We start from the raw sequence: 20698 nt of genomic DNA, 5'->3' as shown, positions 1-20698 counted from the left end.
CCTCTGTTTGGATTGTTTTTCAATTTCAAACAAAAGACAGAGGCGGGATTACCATTTCACTTCCTTTCACACTCTTTCAAGTGGCAGCAGCTGAGGTTTTTTTGTTTTTAAACCACTGCCTGGCTGTTCTAGCTTTTTTTTCTGGTCTGTCTATTCTTGCTGAATTTAAAGCACAGCATCAGCAGTGAGCGAGGCCTTTTTCTGCAGGTCTCCAGGGCTGATTTCGTAGTGAGGGCTAACAAAGTGCCCTCAGGGCTCCTTTCTGAGTTGTTGACGTCTTCCTAATGGCTCTCCTCAGCCTTTTTGTTTTCACATCTTGGTGCTAACTTTCTGCCTCATTTAGCTCATATCAATTCACTGGGCTTTACGGATTCAGCATCTCATTCAGCGTCCAGCTCTCTGAAGCAAACTTTGGCCAACAGGTTGTTTTTAACCCTGCTCGGATTTTTGTTAAAGGTTGTAGAGTTTGCCTTCGGGATTACAGCCAGTCAGTCAGATTTCTGACAAACTTAAATGTCTTTGGCTGTAAAGAAGGGAAATAATGGTGGACGGCAGGACGGCCCCTTCCTGTTCTGAGCAGACCACCGATTCTGAGGCCAATTGATTTGCTAACCGGCTTGTCCCCACATAATGACTGAGTAGGGATTGATGGAGGTCTTACACCATAAAACTGAGCCACAGCAATTGCCTGCTATTAGGGCTGTATTGTTGTTCACAGAATACCCCTTTCTCCGTCATTGCTGCATTACATTACATTACCACATTCCCTTTGAGGTCATAATGAAAAAAAAATGTACCCATGTGTCTATAGGAGCAATTACTTTAAGGCTGTTTTGAGATGCGGGCTAAGTAGCTTTATGAGCTGCTGGGTTTTTTTGCAGTTAATCAATCTCTGCTTGGGTGCTGATAGAAGAAGACTTGCCCCTTTTTCATCACATCCTTAACTCCTGTAGTTAGGGCGGGTGCCAGGCTGCTCTGTGCAAGACTGACTGCTTTGTGAAGTAAGCCTGGCAGCTGACATATGAGTCTGAACACAGTTGCTGTCTGCGGTAAGTCGGCAGCCTCGACACCGGGCTGCTAAGGCAATAAAAAGTAGTGGCGAAGTTTGGTTGCTGTTTTTAAAATGGTTGTTTCTGATTGAGATTTCGCTAACAGGATCTGTTGCTAAAATACTGTGAATAGATTAAAAACAACAGTGAAATTATCCTTTTCAGTATCTGCGTAGCCAAAAATTTGACCATACCATAGAGCTGCACTGTTGATGGAAAACACTTTGTATAAACGTTCCTTTCCTATGATGAACACAGGGAATGCACTTCTGCTGATATAAATTAGTGTGTGCTTCAAAAGTTTATTATTTGCTTTAATTGACTTTTTATTGGTTAGCGCTCCCTTAAACTTTTCCCCTTTTATTTTCGGCCATTTTTTTGCAACTATTTTCACGTATGTGTGTCTGACCGTAAGTCTGTTTACGTGTCTGTATGTTTCAATATATGTACTTATCTTCACTGCGTAAGTTTTATTAATACTGTGAAGCACCCTATTTTTTTGAAAAGTGCTATACAAATAAAAATATTATTATTATTATTATTAACCCACAGATTTTTAATCTGTCCAAGAAATATCCAGCTGTTCGGGAAAGAAAAAAAAATATTTGTGAGCTATGTTTGGGCATTTCAGTTTGTGGGGAAATTGGCGAGGGACCTACAGAGTGGAAAATATTAACAGATAAACTAACAAAACTCACAAATGTAATCTTACATGATGGGTAGCTTAAACCAGAGCATGTAGAACTGACTTACGTCATTTGTGTAAACCAGGTCTTTATAGTAAGCTGATACATACACAATGTTATTCACTGTGTAGAGACAGATTCTTCCACTTCTCATCCAAAGGTAATTTTTTAATAAATGATGATGAAAGCTGGCCATTATTTGATGATGAAATACAGTTGAATTGAGTTAGAGTATCCGTTTGTACTTGCTGCTATGCCTCGACCCGCTGATAGAGAGTCCCACGAGAGCCTTGTCACTCTAGCCAGCGTTGCTGCTTTAACTTATCCTTACAAACCTTCCCCGTTCTGTCACTCACCCACAAATCCAAACAACAGCCTCTTTTTGCTCCTCTTATCACACCGACTGACAGGGTCACCGGGTTAGTACCACACTGGGCATGCTCAGTCATTCGCGTATTGATATTGATTTTTTTTTCTCCCCCTTTCCTATTTGTACAGTTTGTATGTGGGCACAGAATGAAATGGGGGGTCAAGATGGAGAGCAATAGATAGAATTCTGCCTGGTGATAGAGGATGGAGCCTTCCCTCATCCTCTATTCTCTGCTGCGGGCTGGAGTGAAGGAGCCCCACATCCCACTGTCCCTTTCTGGCTGCCATTCAGCCCCATCGATCTGACTCAGGGCCCAGCCACCCCAAGGGAGACTGGGGCTCTGAGACACACTGCCTCTTTTGTGGAGGGGATCCACCAGTTCAGACTGACAGCCGACAGTGCTGATAAAAATACGTCCCCCGCCTTCCCGTATTGTCCACAGCAGACATGCTGTTCAGGATGTGTAACCTTTAGAAAGCTGGCCAGGCTTTAACGGTCATGCTGACGACCATAATCACTAGAAACTGGAATATTGCCCAAAGCGTCACACCCTTTGGCATTCTCTCATCTTTCCAGCACATCTTGCTGTATTATTTCCCACTGTGATAGTGAAGGCTAGTCACTTTCCTGTGCTCTAATAATTTAGAAATGTCACTGCACTCCGGTGAGTCTCTTAGGCCAATTACTCTAATATTTCCCCTGTGTGTCTGCATTTCTCCTTTTGTACATGTCTTTGCCTTTACGTCAAGGCCTCTGAATTATGAGATACGTTTCGAGAAAGTTCTTTAACTTGGGTGCGAAATTGCTCATAGCGTGTTCGTCATGTTTCACCCTGCCTGACCTGCGTTGCCCCTGTCATTTCCTTCCCTCCAGGGAAGAGAAGGAGCGCTGGATCCGAGCCAAGTACGAGCAGAAGCTGTTCCTGGTGGGACTGCCCCAGTCAGATGTGCCTCTGGGGCAGCAGCTGCTTCGGGCGGTGGTGGAGGATGACCTAAGGTTGGTGGTGCTGCTGCTGGCCCATGGCACCAAGGAGGAGGTTAATGAGACCTACGGGGATGGAGATGGACGCACCGCTCTGCACCTCTCGTGCGCTATGGCCAATGTAGTCATCACACAGCTGCTCATCTGGGTGAGTGGGCTCCACTGAGCGTTGTTGGGAGCATTGTTAAAGGTGGATGAACATTTGAAGCAGTGAATTCTGCTTTCACAGCAGAGCATTTGCAACTGTCAGTCATGGAAAAATTATTTTTAAATTTACTTATTAAATGATTTTAAAGTAATTCAAAAGGGATTTTAGGGGAAATTATCTGGAAATCTACACAAACTACTGTTTCATTGTATGTTTTGGTATAAATAGTAGCACTTAAGTACTTAGTATTAGGTGGCATTTTGAATTGGATGGACAACAGAGGTATTTCAGTGAGTAACTGGGCATAATTTCACAACATGGAAGAATTCATTTGGCAATGTGGAAAAAAAGAGGAGAACCTTGGGGGAAGGCAAATGTAGGAGGCAAAATATTATAGAATATTAGTATTTTCAAGTATATTATAGTATATTCAAGTATAAAAACGGCACTCACAACTTAGCAAAGAACCATTTTTTAATTAGTCATCATCACTATGTACAGAGGAGATAAGGAGAAAACAGTGTATACAAGAACTGGACTGAAAATCAGCCCTAACAGGTCTCAGTACATAAGGAGGTCATTACAATGTACAAAGCTTGCCTAATAGAGGCTGTGTCATACATACAGGTGTTCATACCAAATGTTGGCTTTTGTGCTTGTTCAGATGTAACAACGTCTTTCTTATATGCTGTATTTCCAACTTTCTTAGCAAAATACAAAGAAATGGGGGGTGGAGGATGGCTCAAGACTGCACAGTACTGTACCACCCCACCAAAAAAGGGCTTTTCACAGAGTGCTTTCAGGGAAATCAAAAACGTATCACATTATTACTAAATCTAATCAATGAACCTAAATCATAAGCATTAATTCCAGAGGACGTGCCAAAAATAACGTGTAGTTACTTGTACTTTATGCTTATGTCCTAAATTTGGCCTTTGTTCTTTTCTTGCCAACCATTCTCTCCCACAGTACGGTGTGGATGTGAAAAGCCGAGATGCCCGCGGCCAAACGCCGCTGTCCTACGCTCGGCGGGCTGTGAGCCAGGAGTGCGCGGACATATTACTCCAACACGGTTGCCCCAACGACACCAGCAGCCTGACCTCCGTGCCCACACCCAACATGAGCCGCCGCAACCCCAACATCAACAACAACAACGCCCAGTGTGAGCTCAACCGCAGTATCAGCATCATGTAGGAGCCAGAAAGCAGCTGCAGACGAGCACCCACCTAAACCCACCCGTGTCTCCTCCCAGTACTTCCTCCTCTGTTTCTCACACTGTGTAACCCAAAACCAGTACGCACGGATAGGTATCAGGAGTGACGGACCTACTGCAGATATTCCACCGCGCTGACAGAAGCGGGAGCGTTTGGGGTTTCGGACATTGTACATTGTTTATTTTATATTATTATTTTTTATTCCTGTTGTTTGTTAAATTTATTCAATCTCGGTCTGAAGTGATCACGATGAGCTTTAAGCTTTTTTGTTTTTTAAGCGTCAACCAAACAAATGACTTACTTTGGCATTCATACCTACTCTACGAAAAGCATTTCCTTAATGCTTGAACATTTCCTTTTTATGTCTTCCCCTTCTGCGATGTGAACTGATTATACAGTGTGAATGAGAAACTTCCTTCAAATTTCCAATCCTAAGTGTAATAACATAAAACTGTAAAGAATAGTTTTAGAAGTGACAAAACACTGATGTGGGAAAGAAACTAAATCTCTCTTGATATCAGTGGCTGTTGCAGGCTTTCGTAATGATGCATGTCTTCAACACAGCTATCAAACTCTTGACATACTATTCATATACAAAGGCAAAGCAATTATAGTTAAAGAGTCCAAATGATTTAGATACTTAATTTACAGGGAAATGGATTCAGATCATCATAAAGGAGTTGATTGCACAATTCCTATCGGGTGAAATTGAGTCATTTCCTTCGCCACCCTTATTGTGATGCTCGGGTAAAAGTGTCCGTGACTACAAAGGAATTAAAGGGCATAATGTTTTATGACCAGTGAGCCACATGGCTTTGTACGCGTTCCTCTTCAATCAGAATTCATTCAGATTCAAAGGTTTGATTAAAGCAGTGAAATTGTGCCATTACAATCTTTTTGTTGGAGTAATTTCCCAAATGACAAGATTGTGTTGATAATTGACACAGATTCGCGCAATTTCATCCCGTGAGCGTCCTGGAATATCCACTCGCCTCCTGGGGCCGAAGGCTGTCGTATTTGGTACTCTAAAGAAGACTTCCTCTGTTGTTGCTGTGAAATGCATATACTGGTACTGTGTGTGTGCGCGCGCGCGCGTGCGTCCGTACACAACGCTACGATACGTCTGTGCTCGCGTGTTCGTGGGCATTTCTGTTGTTGAAAGGACGCCAGAGAGGAGACAGAAACTGTCAGTGACGATTTGGGATCATAACTGTGTAACAATGTACAGACCACTGTAAAAAGTAGTTCTTCTTCCTTTGCCTTATTCCTTATAAGAAGTTTGAACTTAGTCGATGAGAAGCAGCCTTTTACCTTCTCCTTAAACCTCTGTGCTCTCCCCCTGAGAACCTGTCAGCCCGAAAGCAGGGAGCTAACAACGCGCATTCACGTGACTGACGTGAGACATTTAGGGATTCAAATGAGCAAAGATGTTCATATATATAGAGAGACGAGTATAATTAGTTTGCATTATTACAAATGTACAGTATTCCACAGACGTGATGAGCCAGCTCATTTAGAGTAAGTGGGACTCGGACGTAAAAATGACTTTAGATGGAGTCGGCACAATGTGGGTGTATTTCTCCTTTTATTAAACTGCCATTTGTGAGGTTTTAAAACATCTTGATTTTACGTGTTTACATAGGCAGAATGTTTGTTTACAGAGCAAGTTATGAACTTGGTACCTTATCTACATGGTTTCGTTGTTGCGTTACAGTATTCCTGTTTTCAGAGCCTACTGAAAATGACCATGGGGTCAAAAGAGGGTTTTGTTCATCCAGGCGATGGAGATACTGTAAAGGAAAGTTTTGACATTTAAAAAAAATATATGCTTATTTGCTTTCTTGATGGGAAGATTGTGTACAGATGTTTTTCCAGAGCAGCCATATGAAGTAGTTATCAACCACATTTGGTAAAGGTTCTACTTAGGTACATTGCACCTTGTTTACAGAGCCGTTACCACGATGGAACTAGGCTTAATAAAGAAGTTACTCCATACGTCCCTATATTTCTGGGGTTTCTTGCTCTGGAGTTTATGCACACCTAACAGTCGTATCGATCTTCCTGTCTTCCTCCCAGCAAGAGGCGCATAAGCATATTTAATAAAATGTCAAATTAATCTTTGAAGACATCCCCAAAAGAAATCAAACTGACTTCTTTGAATTTACTAGTACTGTAATGTGATACTGGCCTTATTTCTGATCTTTACTTGACCAACCTGTTTCATTGAGTGCATTTTGTTGTCCAAGGGGATCAGTAAGAGGAGTTAAGCGTGTACAGTGATTACCCTTATTTACATACTGTAGATGATTTAAAAAAAACACTAGAAATCTGCCTGTTTTTCCCCTGAAAACAAGATGAAGTGTAAATATTAGCTTAATGCTTTTATCTGAAGACAAACTCCTGAACTGAAATGGTTTTCGGTCTTCCTGACCAACAAACCGTATTTTGATATGTTTTGTTTTGTTTGTTTGTTTCTTCTTTGGCATATTTTTTTAAGGTACTTCTGTTTGGTCTTGCCGTTATCCGACCATCTTTGGTACTTGTGTATAATGATGTACATTTAACATATTTATAATGCAGTATGTAAATATATTTTCTTGTTTTTGTTTTGTTTTTTGCTCATTTTCCTATTGTAATTCCTTTACATTCAGAACGTGAATCAAAAGCTAAAGAATAACTTGTTGTATGCTTGGATGCTTGGCTGACAGTTGACCTATTAATAAACACTCAAATAAAAACGATGTAGCCTTCCCTGGATTTAGGGAAATCAACGCATTTGTCTTGTGTATGTGTGTGTGTGTGTGTCGCTCACTCATTATCCATCACACTCCTGTCTCTCCCATCTCTTGTCTTGCTGTGCCTTAACGGTGAAGGTGAGGCTTTCTTTCAAATTAGAAGTCGCGTTTCCTCTTTTGCGTGTCCCTTCATCAAACTTCGTGTCCGAAACAACTCAGCCAGGCCTGCCTCGAGGTAAGTGAACCACCCTCTTCACTTCCTGCTCGAGGGACCCCCAACAGTTGCTGAAAGAGGATTAAGATAAAGAGCTGGGCTTAGTGTCAGGCAGCACAACACTGTGGGGAAAACTGAAAGATCTGTGTTCAGAGGAGTCAAGCCCTCACTAATCCACTTCTTATTTCCTGCTAATCTTGTCTCAGCATATCTTCATCCCCTTCCTCTTTCTGTTGGCCAGCATTGTTTGCTCTTTATCACCTGGTTTCTCTTTAGTTTCTCCTCTTCCTCCCTCTGCGCTGCCTTGAAATGGAGACTGACTCCCCCATGTCACGCTTTAAAGCTCTTAAAAACAAATTTTCTCAACCAACTTCCTTATTAGTAATTGGGTAGTATTGTCTTTGCTTACTTCACCTTGCGGATTAGTGACCTTCCTCTGGAGTCTCCTCAGAGGGAGGAAATTAATAGGGCTAATTTAGAATAACATTATCACCAGCTATCCTTTAGCAGCATTAGATGGGAGGTGTTCGGTTGCTGTCATGAAAAATCAAATCCATCTCACATTCCTTTGAACTTATTTTCGTTTATACTCCTTCTCTTTTTGGCCTCTATGCACTAATCATGAGATATATATCTAACAATTCCTCCTGTTTGGCTTTTGATAGCAATGAGCAACTATTTGGAGGAAAAGTTCAGCTTACAAAGAGCTGAGAGTTAACTCAGATTAAGGTAGCAGGCCATGAAACCCAGGGAATGTAAAAAAATGATATCAAATGAACCTTTAAAGGTAGTCTGTGGGACTATTGCAAGATCAGGTAACACTCTTGTGTTTTGTTTAATAATAATAATTGTAGATTTAAGATTTATAAACCTTCAAGGTCTTTAATGTCAAAATTTAAAGGGTTTACTCGCACATATCTAAACTAGTGCTTGTCTGTTCTTACCTAGGGAGAAAAAAAAGGTCTTGTAATTTATTACCATGCCTCGTGTCTTGGCAGACCCCGGCCACTTGTGTTTGTTGTGGTGAGACTGGAGCGCTTGTTTGCACCGCCGTGTGTTTTGATATTTCATCAGGGCTTGCTAAACAGTGAGGAGGGCTCTCTGCCGCCCACCTCTTCTCAGACAAATTGCCTCCGAGATTGCAGAGGTGGGTCTGAGGCTGATGGATGGGCACACAAAGACCTGACGAGACCATATTTGCAAACATTAAATCCATACTTCCCTTATGCAGAAGCTGCTTGGCCGCAGGTCACCGGCAGTGAGTGATGCACCCAGTCCTGATATGAATGCTGCATCAAGGTGGCACTGAACAAATGTTTATCTTACATGTTCCTTGCTGCCTGTCCTGATGTGGATGTGTTCTGTTGCTCCCTGTTTTTCCTCCTCTTTTCAATCTTGCAGTCTCTTTAACCAGTAATTATATCCTCTCTTGCCCTGACCCTCTCTCCTCTCCTGAATCCCCCACAGACTTAAACATCCATTATCAATTCCAGCTCCATCATGTCTGAGCAGTACATCCATGTTGCACCCTGCCCTTCCTGACTGCCCCACGTCTCCATACTCATTTCCCCATCCTCTCAGTGATCGACCTCTCTTTCCCTACTTGCTGCCCAACCTGGCTGCTTCATACCCACCGTGCCATCTTCCTCTTCACCCTCCTCTCACTCCTTTGTCTTATATAAACGCTCTGTTCCCATCACTCTCTCCCTTTCCCTCCTTCTTCCCTTACTTTTTCTCCCCTTCCCCGTTGGCTTTTGCCTGCATTTTGCTGTTAATTTGCCTGAGAATGCATTAGCTGTAATGAAGGCTGAGGGCCGAGGGAATCCTCCAGGGTTCCATTAATCATCCCCCCTCAGACAGGCAACCTTGATTACAAGTGGCAAGAAATTCATTAGAGCCGGGCCTCTGACAACTCTTATCTCCGCCACTAGATCTGACTCATTAGGCAGCCAAATTAAAGCTATGATGGCCCTGATGAAACTCATCGCTTGTTTATCTTGTGCGATTTGATGCATCTGCCCATACATCACTGTAGCCACGACCGTCCGGACCCTCCCAAGAAGTCAGGCCTCCAGTCGGCGCTGAGCAGCCTGCACACTCACACAACCAAGCCAGTAATGAGCTCCCTCGCTTTCCTCCCTCCCTTTCTCTCTCTCTCTCTCTCTCTGCAGGTGGGAATGAGGGAATAGTTACACGTCTTTGCTGGAAAGAACTTCTGATATTTCAATTTGTGATTCAAGTAGCACAATGGCAGAATATGGAGTCTCGAGATTGAAGTGTTTACTGAATGTGCGGCTTAAAAAGAACAGACTGTTAGAAACTTTGAATGGATTAACACAGTAACCCGAGAAACTCAAGTCTGCTACACATTACTCTCCTCCAGAAAGCTTCTGCACGTTAATAATTCATTAATAATAACAGCAATATTATTTCTTTCCACACTAACAGCTCTAAACCTGCAGGATCTCAGTGATAACAGCCAGTGCCTATCATGAGTTTTGTCATGGCTCCTCATCGTCAGTCCCTCCATGCAGCGCATGCATGGGGTCTGAAATAGCTGTGGCACTCTGGCACAGTGACGTGGAAATAACCAACTATGTTAGTCAGCTCTTGGACCATAATCAAACTTCCACTGCACCTTCACACGATCATCACTCCTTGAATCCCCATGTGAGTGTCACAATCTTAATGCATGAGGTGGACGGTGAAATAAAGTTTACTACTCATGGGTGCCCGGGTCATGAAGTGTCTGTTTATGCTCTGAGGTCAAGCCTGTATTCAACAGAGGCGTGAGGAAAATTAAATGTAAAGATTATTATAGATGTCTGTTGCTATTTGAGATTAGTTTTTTTTAAAAAACCCAAACCCACCTTATTGTGGCAAAAGTTTAATTTCATGAAATATTAATTATCTGAGGAATCCTGCCCCATTATCATATTTCAAATGATAAATAAATAAACGTGATCTGACGTCTACTGAATCTTTCTGGAATCACGAAGACCATCTGATATAAAGTTTAAAAAAATCCAACATAAGGTTTTGTGCAAGCAGCTCAGAGACAGCGTGTAAACCGAGGACCGCGATGAAAGTTTTCACAAAAACACCAAGCCTTCCTCCTGTAATAGGGTATCTGTTTCTGGTTAGAGATTATGTTAATACTGCTGGCATGTAGAGTACAATTTCCGACTTGATTTCATTTAGCACCGCTTTTATTCGCTCAGGTCTGTTTCTGTAAGTACAAGACGAGTAACTGCATTTACTAGCTACAGGTCTGTGTATGTATCCTGAAGAAAATCCGCGTTTTAGGAGCAACATAGCTTCTTACAATCATAACATTCATTAGAAATCAAACTTATAAATATCGTCTACTTCGGCCATTGAAACAAAAGATGAAATACTTCATATTTTAGTAAATCTCGAAAGATGTCGACATTTCTGAGGGATATTAGTTGTATTAAAATGATGCATAAAGTATCTCGTATCTATTAGGTGACACAGCACCAATAAATTATGCCTTCAAAGCGGACTTTAATGCGTCCTATTAAATGACTTCTTGTTCATATTTAGTTCTTTTTGGATCGATTTACAAAAAAACATTTTTAGCGCCACGAGATTAAAGAGCTGATGTCTGTTTGTGTCGGTGCAGTGGCTGATAGAGAAGTTCATTACAGAGTGTTGAATGTGCTCAGCCTAATGAGGATCCATCAGTTCAGTTGAGACAACATGGCCTCCTAAAGAGAAATCAATCACTGCTGCTGCTACCTTAAAAAAGACTGTTCCACGTCTCAGGTCCTTGATGTATCTAAAATAAAATAAAAATAAAATAAAATAAATAATTAATAGATTCTAAAAGAATTTGCAACTTCAGGAAATTAAGACTAACAGATGTGCAGCAGAAGCTATGAAATTACACAAAAACAGACATTAATGTGCTTCTAACGCCTCACTGAAACTCTCTAAAAAAATGCTTTAAAAAGGTCTTCTAAGTCCAAAAAAAATGAACAGAAATATTTTTTATGATAAAATTTCAACGTTTCATCAGGATATATTTTTAGTCAAAACAGCCGCCTGACCGTAGTTTTTTTTTTTTAAATGAACTTGTTCAATAATCTTTCGTGATGTTTAAACAGTAAAGGCCACCTTTGTTTTCATTTTAGCGTAATCAAATGATTTCAACAGCTGTTGCTCTACATTTTAATAACAATGATTCAACCTGGATTCCAGCTTTCGTATAAAGCGATTTATTAGGTCAATATACTTTACAGTTGTCTCTTGTTTGGTCGTTAATTCCTTCACATTTTTTTTGTTCTTCCACAAATAGCTTTAAAAGGTGGTTTCTACACTTGCCAAACAAAAAACGCCTTAAGTTACATGCAAATGTCTCCAACAAATTGTACGAAATCCAGAATAGCTTCATCAAATGAGGACATGCACATAACCAACAAAACAGTTTGGCCCTACATATAAATACTTAAAAAAATCTTTACAGTCGCATCTCATAGTGCTCATTTGTACCAGTTTTTACCCATTTATATTTACATATTAACAGAAACAATAAATAAAAATGAGAGCATATTGCCAAATAATTGGTCTGTCTGTGAGTAAATCCTCTTCTCCCTCAGACAAAATAATTGGAACATCCTTTTTGTGCTTCATGCGTTCAACAAATCAGTGGAACCTAGAGTCAAGTGTTTCTAATAATATTCTTTTTTTTGGATTTTCATCTCAGTTCATGGCCTGGTCCCTTGCTCTATTTGTTGATGCTGACTCCTCACAGCGAACCTGTTGACGTGCACCGGGATGGGGACCACAATTTTGGGATTTCTCACCGGTTCTCCCGACCGGTTGTTGACGTTGCCCGCTTTGATCCGTTTCCACTTGGCCCTACGGTTCTGAAACCAGATCTTCACCTGCACCTCACTCAGTTTGAGTGCGTGTGCGATCTGGGAGCGTTCAGTCAGAGAAAGGTATTTTTTACAGTGAAACTCCTTTTCGAGTTCGAGTAGCTGCTCGCTGGTAAAAGCTGTTCGTCTCCTCCGGCTCTTCCCTGCTGAGCTGCCGGTCGGTAGCGCCTCCTGCGAGCCCGTTTTTAGTTTGCTCTTCTGGGACAGGGCGCCGCAGTTGTTGCCGTCCGAGAAACTTTCGTTCTCGCTGTCCGCGGAGCTGTCCTCTCGGTCGCTGCAAACTGTGTCTGCTGATTTTAGGTCCAGCTTCTCGTCGTCTGAACTGTAGAGTTTGGTCTCGCCTAAAATGCGAAGATAAACAAAGAACACACGCAAACATACGCATTTAGTGATTTTATAGTTTATGATCCCGCAAATCAGCGGTGACAGCTGCAGATGTCTCACAACGTTGGACGACACTTGGTGTGTTTTGGGGAAAAAAGGCTGGCAGAGATCATGTGAAAGAACTTTTTTCAGAAAAAAATTTCAGAAAAAAATCAGATCAGTCATGCTGAATCATCAGCGGTTTGTTTGTGGTCACTCAGTTGTTCCATAAGTTTCCACCGCAACTGAGAAACTTAGAAAATGCTGCATCCACATATAGACTGGAGTTCTTGGCATTTAGCTCTGTTTTATGCTTTAATAAAGACTGGTTCAGAAATCATTCCAAATACGGCCTTTTAAAATAGCAAACGTGCCTGAAACGGCAGTTCCCTCATAAAGCTTCGCTTTATGCTGCATACTCGGGATTTAGTAAAATGCATTTTAATCAAGAGCTCTAAATGTGAAAAGATGAGATTAACTAGAACTATACACTATACCTGCTAATTCATCTTCACCCAAGAGGCCACTAATCTCCGCTTTATCGCATTTTACGCACAGTGGTCACTTTTACGCGGCAGCCCCCGAGGCTTAAATATAATGAAAGAGAATGACTTGTAGAAGTGGTTGAGCCTACCTGATATTGTCTGAAAAGTTTCCGAGAAGTTGAGCATCTCAGAGCTCTTGTCCCGGCTGTGCAGCTCCTCGGAGTGTGGGCTTTCTTGCCTTCTCGCTCCCGGGTCGGCAGCGCTTAAACGTGGACCAGGCAGCTCTTGTGGTGGATAGAAACTGTCCGGGGGATCCGAGAAACTTGGCATCGTTGTTGTGAGCGCAACCATGGACGGCACCCCCTGTCCCAAACTGGCACAGAACGTGTTGGTGAGTCGTCCCGCAAAAGAAGCCAATGGCGCGAGTGGAGGTATACCAGACGATAAAGGAGAATGGGATAAAGCTTGTGGGATAACCAAAGGTCTGTATGGCATGAACATAGGATAGCCCGTGTAGAGCAGGTGTCCCGGTCTGGGCTGAGGGGTCCCTATCAGGGAATCGATTGAAAACGCCGTCCCTTGCCCGCCTGGTCGCTGCATTTTGCAGGCAAACACTTTTGTTCGGTGAAAACTTGAAAGCAAATGTCCTTCCGTCGACGACGAGCAAAACTTTCAGTTTAAAGAGAGCGTGAATTGAAAGTAGATCCTCTGCTGTGTTGTCATCCCTGGAAGTAGACCTCTTCTTCGGATATCTGCGCTCTAAATGCTTCAGTCAGTCGGACGCTTTGTTGTGTGCACCAGCGCTACCCTTTCCCTCTTATTTGTCACACACTGAGACATAAACACACGCTCCCTCTTTCTATCTGTCCCCTCTTTCCAACTCCTCCCTTCACCCCTCTCTGATGCACAGTGTGTGTGTGCGCGAGGAAAGAGAGGGCGAGAGCGCATTGGTTATCATCTGCAATACAAGAAGAATGAAAAGGGGGTGTTTCCCTGGGGGCTCATCCATCTTCCTCAAATTACGCTTCATTTCCTTATTCAGCCTCTGACTTTTTGGCCGTCTTGAGAGGCGGTAGTTTCCCAGTGGAGACCAAATAGACGAGTCACCCCCCTCATCCACCCCTCCTCAAGCCCTCCTCCCCTTTTGCCAGGTTCACCATTGACTGCAAAACGGTGTGAGAGACTGTTCCAGCCCTTCCCCTTCTATAATCGTTGACCACACCAACCCAATCAGCTATTATTAATTTTGATTGATGATAAGTAATTACTCTGGATTCAAGGGACAGCATAAAACAACGGTGGCTTTTGTTGAAATATTGGGACCGATGGGCATCAGAGTCGGGAGGGAGGAGAGGCAGATGTTTCTCCCATTCTCCGCGGCTAAAAACAATGCGTTTGGCTTCAGAAAGAAGAAGTGCCACGACAATCGCTCCCCGGAGAGAGAGCAAGCGAGGTAGAGAGAGAGCGAGAGAGAGATGCTGCTTGCGAAATTAGATTCAGATAAAAGCCGTTTGTAAGGTCAACTTCAGTGTGGACACAGACTCACAGTGGCTAAAGTTACTACCGGTAATCCCCAAATCTAAATCTATAAATCTATAAACTTTAATCTCTTTTGCTGGCCATATGCCAATTAAAACAACGTGTGCTTTTTTCTTTCTTTCTTTTTTTAGAAACTAAATAAAGCACTAATTTTACTGTGCGCTTTTGGAAAAGTAATTTGTCCCTGATCAAAGTCGCATAGGGTGGGAAGAAAAAAAATCTCTTTTCTTAAGCACTGGTTTAATCGCAGATCATCTCACCTTTTAAATGGCAATGGGAACTGATGATGATTAGCCCTATTGAGTCCTGGGTGCCCGGGCTCTCCAACTGGTCGTCTGATTGCATGAGGACATAAACATATCACCACCGACTCTGATTAGCAGTGGAGGGCCAGGGAAGGCTAATTCTTATAATTGCAAGTGACTTCAGCAGCACCTCGCTTTGATCTACTGAAACCATTTGCCGAGCTAGTCTTCCTTTCTTTTTCGGGTTATTCTGAGTTTACGTTGCTGCTCTTTGCGCGCTTTGTGAACGAAATTCTGATTGCCTGTTTCATTTCTTAAAGACCAATTAAAACTGTGTTAAAATAGGGCCTGTGTTCTCAACCTCTTTATGACTAAAAACAAAGTTTTATACGGCAGGGATATAAAAATGATACCGAACCTCTATCTGCTGTCTGTAAATTCACATTAAAGCTGTTTTCCCCCCGTGTAATAATTCTAAAAAGGTCCAGATCGTCTCCATCTAAACTTTTCCACCCAGTAAGTAATGGAACAGAAGAAGCGCTCTTTTTTTCGCCTGTGTTGTTCTAACCTCAAAAACCAAATCTAAAAATAATTTCACAACACACATTCAAATATCTCTAAAAGTTATTCAACATATTTCTGCTTAATTTGATTTCAATTTAAAATTTTTGAGGGCATACTGGATTGGATACCGGTGCTTCCTAAAATATTTTTGTGTTATAAATTAGTAATTTCCAGAAAAACGCGGCAATGACAAAACAGCCAGTAAACACACACAGAGAAAAATGACTACAAGCAAAAACATGACAGAAAAATATAAAAACACGAAACATGAAAAGAACAATGACCAGATCATGCAGCAGTAGTGGAAAACTTTATTTTCATTTAAAGCCTGTTTTAATCATATATTCATATAATTACAGGCATCTCAAACGATTAATGCAAATATTTTGATAGCAATACTCGATGTGCAAAACATAATTACTATGCTCCCTAGCGCTGACCTATGATAATAACTATGTATACAATTTAAAGCAAGTCGTCCTTTTTAAATTAAAGTGTAAAAGTAAGAGAAAAAGAAAAGAAAAAGTGATCAAAAAAGTAAAGAAAATATAAACCAATATAGCTGCAGCCCCACTGCATAATTTAATAATTCTAGTCTGTAGCGCCCTCTTGTGGTGCAACATCAAACGTGTTTCTGCGCTGAGACATGGATCAAAACATGACAGGAAACGACTCTGCCTCTGCCTCCTGAAAATCTTATGTATGGCAGCACGCAACCTAAAAAAAATCTGTGTATTGATTCACATTGTTGGACTTTTCTCACCATCGATATTTGGTACAAATATTCACACTCAGATTGGACTTTTAGTGAATGTATCCTCTGAAATCCAGGAGAAGATAGTTCTTGATGAACTTGGGCAGATCGAGCTTTGGGACCACTTTGTGTACCCGGCCTTCCAGGAATCTCCTGAGACTGCAGCGAGCCAAGTGTTGCAACGAGCGAGGAGTCATTTCCAGGGAGAAGACTGACTCATAAAATTCTTTGTGTTCCTTTTTTGGACAGAAACACACAAAAAATAGATTTAACTGATGAACTGATACTAGATTGATGGCTCTATATTGATGCTTTGATATTCTGAGTTTAGTTTTGCAATCAGCTTATATTTAAAAATGAATGATTAAAAAATAGCTTTCTGAATATAAAATAATGATAAATTACTTAATGTTCTTTTCATTTTTAAAAGCCCTCATATTTATAAGAAACTACAATATTTTTCTCTACCTAAGATGGGTTGAGATGGGTCACTTTAAAAGTATTAATTTAAAGACAATGAAGACTAAAACATTTAACTAAACATAATAATAATAATAATAATTAAAAAATGGTAAACCTAATTCATAATTTCACATTTAAAAAGCTTGCCTTAAACACCTCCTCTGACACGGACTCAACCCAGGTGTCCGTGACTTTGAGGTGACTGTAGGCATTCAGGAGAACCTCAACAGTGCGTGGCGATTTGGAGCAGTGCATCAAAACCTGCAAGGTGCATCACAACTCAGAGCAAAGCAGTACGATTTAAACAATCAACATTTAAGTTCACGAGCAAGCATGTGACTCCATAGAACTGAAGAAATAAAGTAATTAAACACTTGTGAAATGAACAGATTGGTCTTCCCTCCAGGGGTTTAACTGGAAATTATGCAATTAGTGCTAATTAATCTCCTATTAACACTTGCCTAATTAGGAACCAGGCATTTTGTGTAGTGCACGTGGGTTCACTGATAGTTGTAGTCTGTTTCCCGCTGAGAGTGCAACACTTCATGTTGTGCCATGAGATGGTAATGATTTGAATGTGAAGTTGTGAAGTCTGGAATATCGCAAGGAACAGTGTAGTGTTTCAAAGAAATCTTAGTCAAGGTGTTACATGTGCAGTACTTGCTAATTATGCAAAATGAGCCACCTTGATGAATAATTGGCTGTAGCCGTGATAGCATGCTTCTCCACACGTTTTATTCTGATTCCATGTAATATTCAAGCATTTAGGTCCCTACCTTCGGAAGAGCACCGGGCCACACCCGAATGGAGCCGTGGTTGAGCAGAGAGCGGACAATCCTCTCAGGACTATGGGAAATCTTGTAGGCCACCACCTTCAGGATGTTGTGCATTGGAGCTTCACCTCCATAGTCCATGTTGTTAACACAGGCCCCATTTTCCAGCAGCAGATCCACTATGTCTGGGTTCGCATTCTTACAGGCCATGTGCAAAGGAGTGCGTTTGTCCTGTTCCTCAGTGTGGATGTTGGCCCCTGCGTTTATCAGTATCTGACACACCTTGAAATAATTACGGAGATCCTGTGCCTCCTGGGGCTGTGAGCAAGCAGAATTGATGGAGGTGAGACCCTCATAGTTCTGTTTGTCCACAGCAGCTCCATGACGCAGGTACAGCTCAGTGTGGTCTGGGAGGCCATTCCTGGCAGCCACATGGAGAGGAGTGTCATATTCATCTACAGTGCAGCCGTTGATTGCAGCTCCATACTGAAGGAGATACTTGGCACATCTGCAGACAGGATTAATAGAATCAGGTAGATCAGTTGTTCCTACACTTTAGATTTTTTTTCCCTTTCAGATTCAAAGGCATTTTAATGCATTATGCTTTTTGTCAGCTGTTTATATTACAGCAAAATTTACAACTAGGGGCAGCAGCAGTCCCAAATTTAATATATTTTACTGTCACTTGTAGCTTCACCTCCTGCTCCTGGAATATGTAACTCCTGAAGGAGGAAATGACAGAAACAACAGAATGTTTACTCTGCAATAAATACACCTTTTGCTCAGGTAAATATACTCAGGGGTTTTGTTTGCTTTTATATAACCTTGCAGCTACAAGGATACAAGTTCAAGTACTGGTGCTTAAGAGTGACTGAACTAGATGAGGAATGAAAATACCCTTACATAGTTTTACTGGATTTCACTTACTCAAGGGATTCAGGGCTTGTACAAACATGCAAAGGCAGAAGGCCGTCCTCTGAGACAGCATTGGCATTGGCACCGTGCATCAGCAAGAGTTTGGCACACTCTGGTTGGCAGTTTTCACAAGCCTCGTGCAGCGCAGTGGTGCCGCCAGGTGCTAGGTCAACATCTGCGCCGCGCTGCAGCAGGAGCCTCAGGCAGTCCGCGAAGCCTCGGCCAGCTGTGATGTGAAGCGGTGTCGTCAGCTCCTGCTCATAAGTCAGTGACCACAGTCCTGCCAACAGGGAGCAAAAGTGTCATGAAGCCAACATTGAACTCAAGCCATAAAGTATATATGTCACATATATGCTTCAGCAGATATAGTATACAGCAGGGGTGACAAAAATAAGGCCTGGGGGCCAGAATAGGTATGGCAAGGCTTCAATCCAGCCCAGGGGATGGCTTTTGGAAAACATTAGATAGGGAAAACATTTTTGGAAATTCAACTGTATTTTTATATGTTTTACAGCTTTTCCCGCTATAAACTAATAGACATAGTTAAGTAATAGATAAAGAATGAAATGACAGAGAAGTACCTGTTTTTCTTGGTTAAAACATAAAACTTTCAGTGGAACAAAAACCTTAGGTTTTTAAATACATGATAGTCTGAGCTACCAGGCATTTTTTTGTACTTTTACACATTTATCATGCGGGAAAAACTGAGATGTCATGTTGAAACTACACTTCTTTATCTTATATTAAGGTACCTCTGGGATCAGATGTTTGGTTAAACATCCTTACACTGACAAAGTTGAGTTTCACCCGTCTCGCCCACTTAAAATCAAAGTGGACTGTATGTAACCCTCAATGTAATTTGGCATCCCTGGTATACAGCGTAACATTTTAATGTACTCATAACATGTTTCATCAAAATCTAGTTTAACCTTGCTGATGCAAGATTAAACATAAAAATTAAGGACCTACTCAGGCCTCTGTAGTTAAATCTAAAGTTCTTCCACTCCTCCAAGTTGCTGGTGTCATAAATTGCATCAATAAGGTAGCCATACTCATCATCATCCACGATACCGAGGATAGTCAGCTCATCGCCCACGAGCAAAGAGTTCCAGAACTGCAGGATACAACCTGTAGCCTTGACTGTGGCGATCACATCTTCTCTGTATTTCTTTTGTTTGCGCCACTTCACTTTAGGTGCTACGTAAGCCATATTACAGCGAGCTAATTTGTTTTTAAAATGTATTAGTTGTGAGGTTTCTCCTGAAGCACCACTTATGCAGGTTGTTTGTGCAGACAGGGCTATTTCAGGGAGGTGTTATGTGATATTGTGCTTGACCCTTTGAACCAGTGGCATGAGAGCCAATGACTGCATTGCATGTAACCTGCCTAATTATCCAGCTAATACAGTTTTGCAGTCTAAGAAATTAGAAGTGACACATTATTTCGCAACAACAAAAAAGTCCTTCATGATGTTTTGCCAGTGACGAAACAAGTTATTGAAAACGGACACTGACTCAGTCTTTAATGGAAGGGTCACAACTGAATCTAATGGATTGTCCTGTTGCACAGAACAAACAGATGACTCGCAGGTCTGATTATGTGGTGGGCATATGATGGTTTCTATAAATAGCTCTTCGGGTTCTGTGGCTATAAATATTGCATTGATTTATTGAGCGAGAGGCGCCAGATGCACGTTGCTCAGCAATGCACAGCAGTGATTTCTTTATATGTTTTTGCCTTTAGTTTTTTCGTGAAATCACAGGAAATATCGGTTGTGTTCAAACCATTCTGATTTTGGATGCCAATCTCGAGAAAATACGGTCCGATTCATGTGACTTCTTAGATCACTGATGAAGACAGATGTTGTCTCTTACCTTCCCCTCTGGCAGCCCAGCGCATTTCCCCTCCCTGTGGCTCAATGATGAGGTTTGCTGTGGATCCTCTAGGAAAAAAGTGCTGCATAGCCTCCAGGTCTCCTGTATACAAAGCATTGTGGATGACCACATCGTGGCAGACAGCTGGTGGCAGGGACTTCAGCAGTGCTCTGTTGTTGGCCTCCTTCTTCAGCATATAGCTACTCAGATTATGAGAGGCAAGTTGCCTGCTGTACTTGTATCTCTCTAGCGTGTCCTTGTCAAGTTCAAGAGAACGCAAGGCCATGGACGTGAAGACAAAGCTGCCTCTCGACATGCTTGTTGTGCGATATGTGTATGATTATGTCTAACAAGTCCCTTCTCTCTGTTTCTGTTGTTATTTCACTCTCTCTGGCTGATGTCCACTTTGTACCCGCCGGCTGT

At 41.8% G+C, this 20698-nt stretch overlaps 3 protein-coding genes across 4 annotated transcripts in view; 1 reads left to right on the top strand and 2 right to left on the bottom strand.

Annotated features, from left to right (window-relative positions):
- agap3 (ArfGAP with GTPase domain, ankyrin repeat and PH domain 3) overlaps positions 1–7219 on the top strand; it is a 73079-nt gene extending 65860 nt beyond the window's left edge. The window contains exons 17-18 of the mRNA XM_085439988.1: positions 2979–3234; positions 4204–7219. Coding sequence (XP_085296114.1) covers positions 2979–3234; positions 4204–4428 — 481 coding nt within the window. The 3' untranslated portion in view covers positions 4429–7219. The remainder of the gene's footprint in view (positions 1–2978; positions 3235–4203) is intronic.
- Positions 7220–11523: 4304 nt separating this feature from the next.
- On the bottom strand, positions 11524–14189 carry gbx1 (gastrulation brain homeobox 1). The gene is made up of 2 exons (XM_085438749.1): positions 13299–14189; positions 11524–12642 (listed from the first exon to the last, which is right to left on the bottom strand). The coding sequence occupies exons 1-2, from the start codon at positions 13747–13749 to the stop codon at positions 12128–12130; spliced, it is 966 nt and encodes a 321-aa protein (XP_085294875.1). The 5' UTR covers positions 13750–14189; the 3' UTR covers positions 11524–12127.
- A 1599-nt stretch (positions 14190–15788) lies between these two features.
- asb10 (ankyrin repeat and SOCS box containing 10) lies at positions 15789–20691 on the bottom strand. Of its 2 annotated transcripts, none has more exons than XM_085438750.1 (5): positions 20276–20691; positions 18414–18681; positions 17490–17994; positions 16861–16974; positions 15789–16487 (listed from the first exon to the last, which is right to left on the bottom strand). In XM_085438750.1, the coding sequence occupies exons 1-5, from the start codon at positions 20589–20591 to the stop codon at positions 16302–16304; spliced, it is 1389 nt and encodes a 462-aa protein (XP_085294876.1). In that variant the 5' UTR covers positions 20592–20691; the 3' UTR covers positions 15789–16301. The 2 variants fall into 2 exon arrangements, with proteins under 2 accessions (XP_085294876.1, XP_085294877.1); XM_085438751.1 differs by lacking the exon at positions 20276–20691 and adding an exon at positions 19371–20255.
- Positions 20692–20698: the final 7 nt, after the last annotated feature.

This window comes from Copadichromis virginalis, linkage group LG18 (genome assembly GCF_057382275.1).
Source record: "Copadichromis virginalis isolate Kocher_CV1m ecotype Utaka linkage group LG18, C_Virginalis_male_GT1.1, whole genome shotgun sequence".
NCBI classification, from domain to species: domain Eukaryota; kingdom Metazoa; phylum Chordata; class Actinopteri; order Cichliformes; family Cichlidae; genus Copadichromis; species Copadichromis virginalis.
This window is presented reverse-complemented; position numbering and strand designations above follow the sequence as displayed.

Bases quoted from the DNA above. Each gene is read 5' to 3' on its own strand.
- asb10 (XM_085438750.1), bottom strand. From the start codon at position 20,591: ATGTCGAGAGGCAGCTTTGTCTTCACGTCCATGGCCTTGCGTTCTCTT. The intron at 18,682-20,275 runs GTAAGAGACAAC...CCCTGTTGGCAG, and splicing joins CTGGGCTGCCAGAGGGGAAG to GACTGTGGTCACTGACTTAT. The intron at 16,975-17,489 runs GTAGGGACCTAA...TGCACCTTGCAG, and splicing joins GGCCCGGTGCTCTTCCGAAG to GTTTTGATGCACTGCTCCAA.
- gbx1 (XM_085438749.1), bottom strand. From the start codon at position 13,749: ATGCAGCGACCAGGCGGGCAAGGGACGGCGTTTTCAATCGATTCCCTG. The intron at 12,643-13,298 runs GTAGGCTCAACC...TTCGCATTTTAG, and splicing joins AACTTTTCAGACAATATCAG to GCGAGACCAAACTCTACAGT.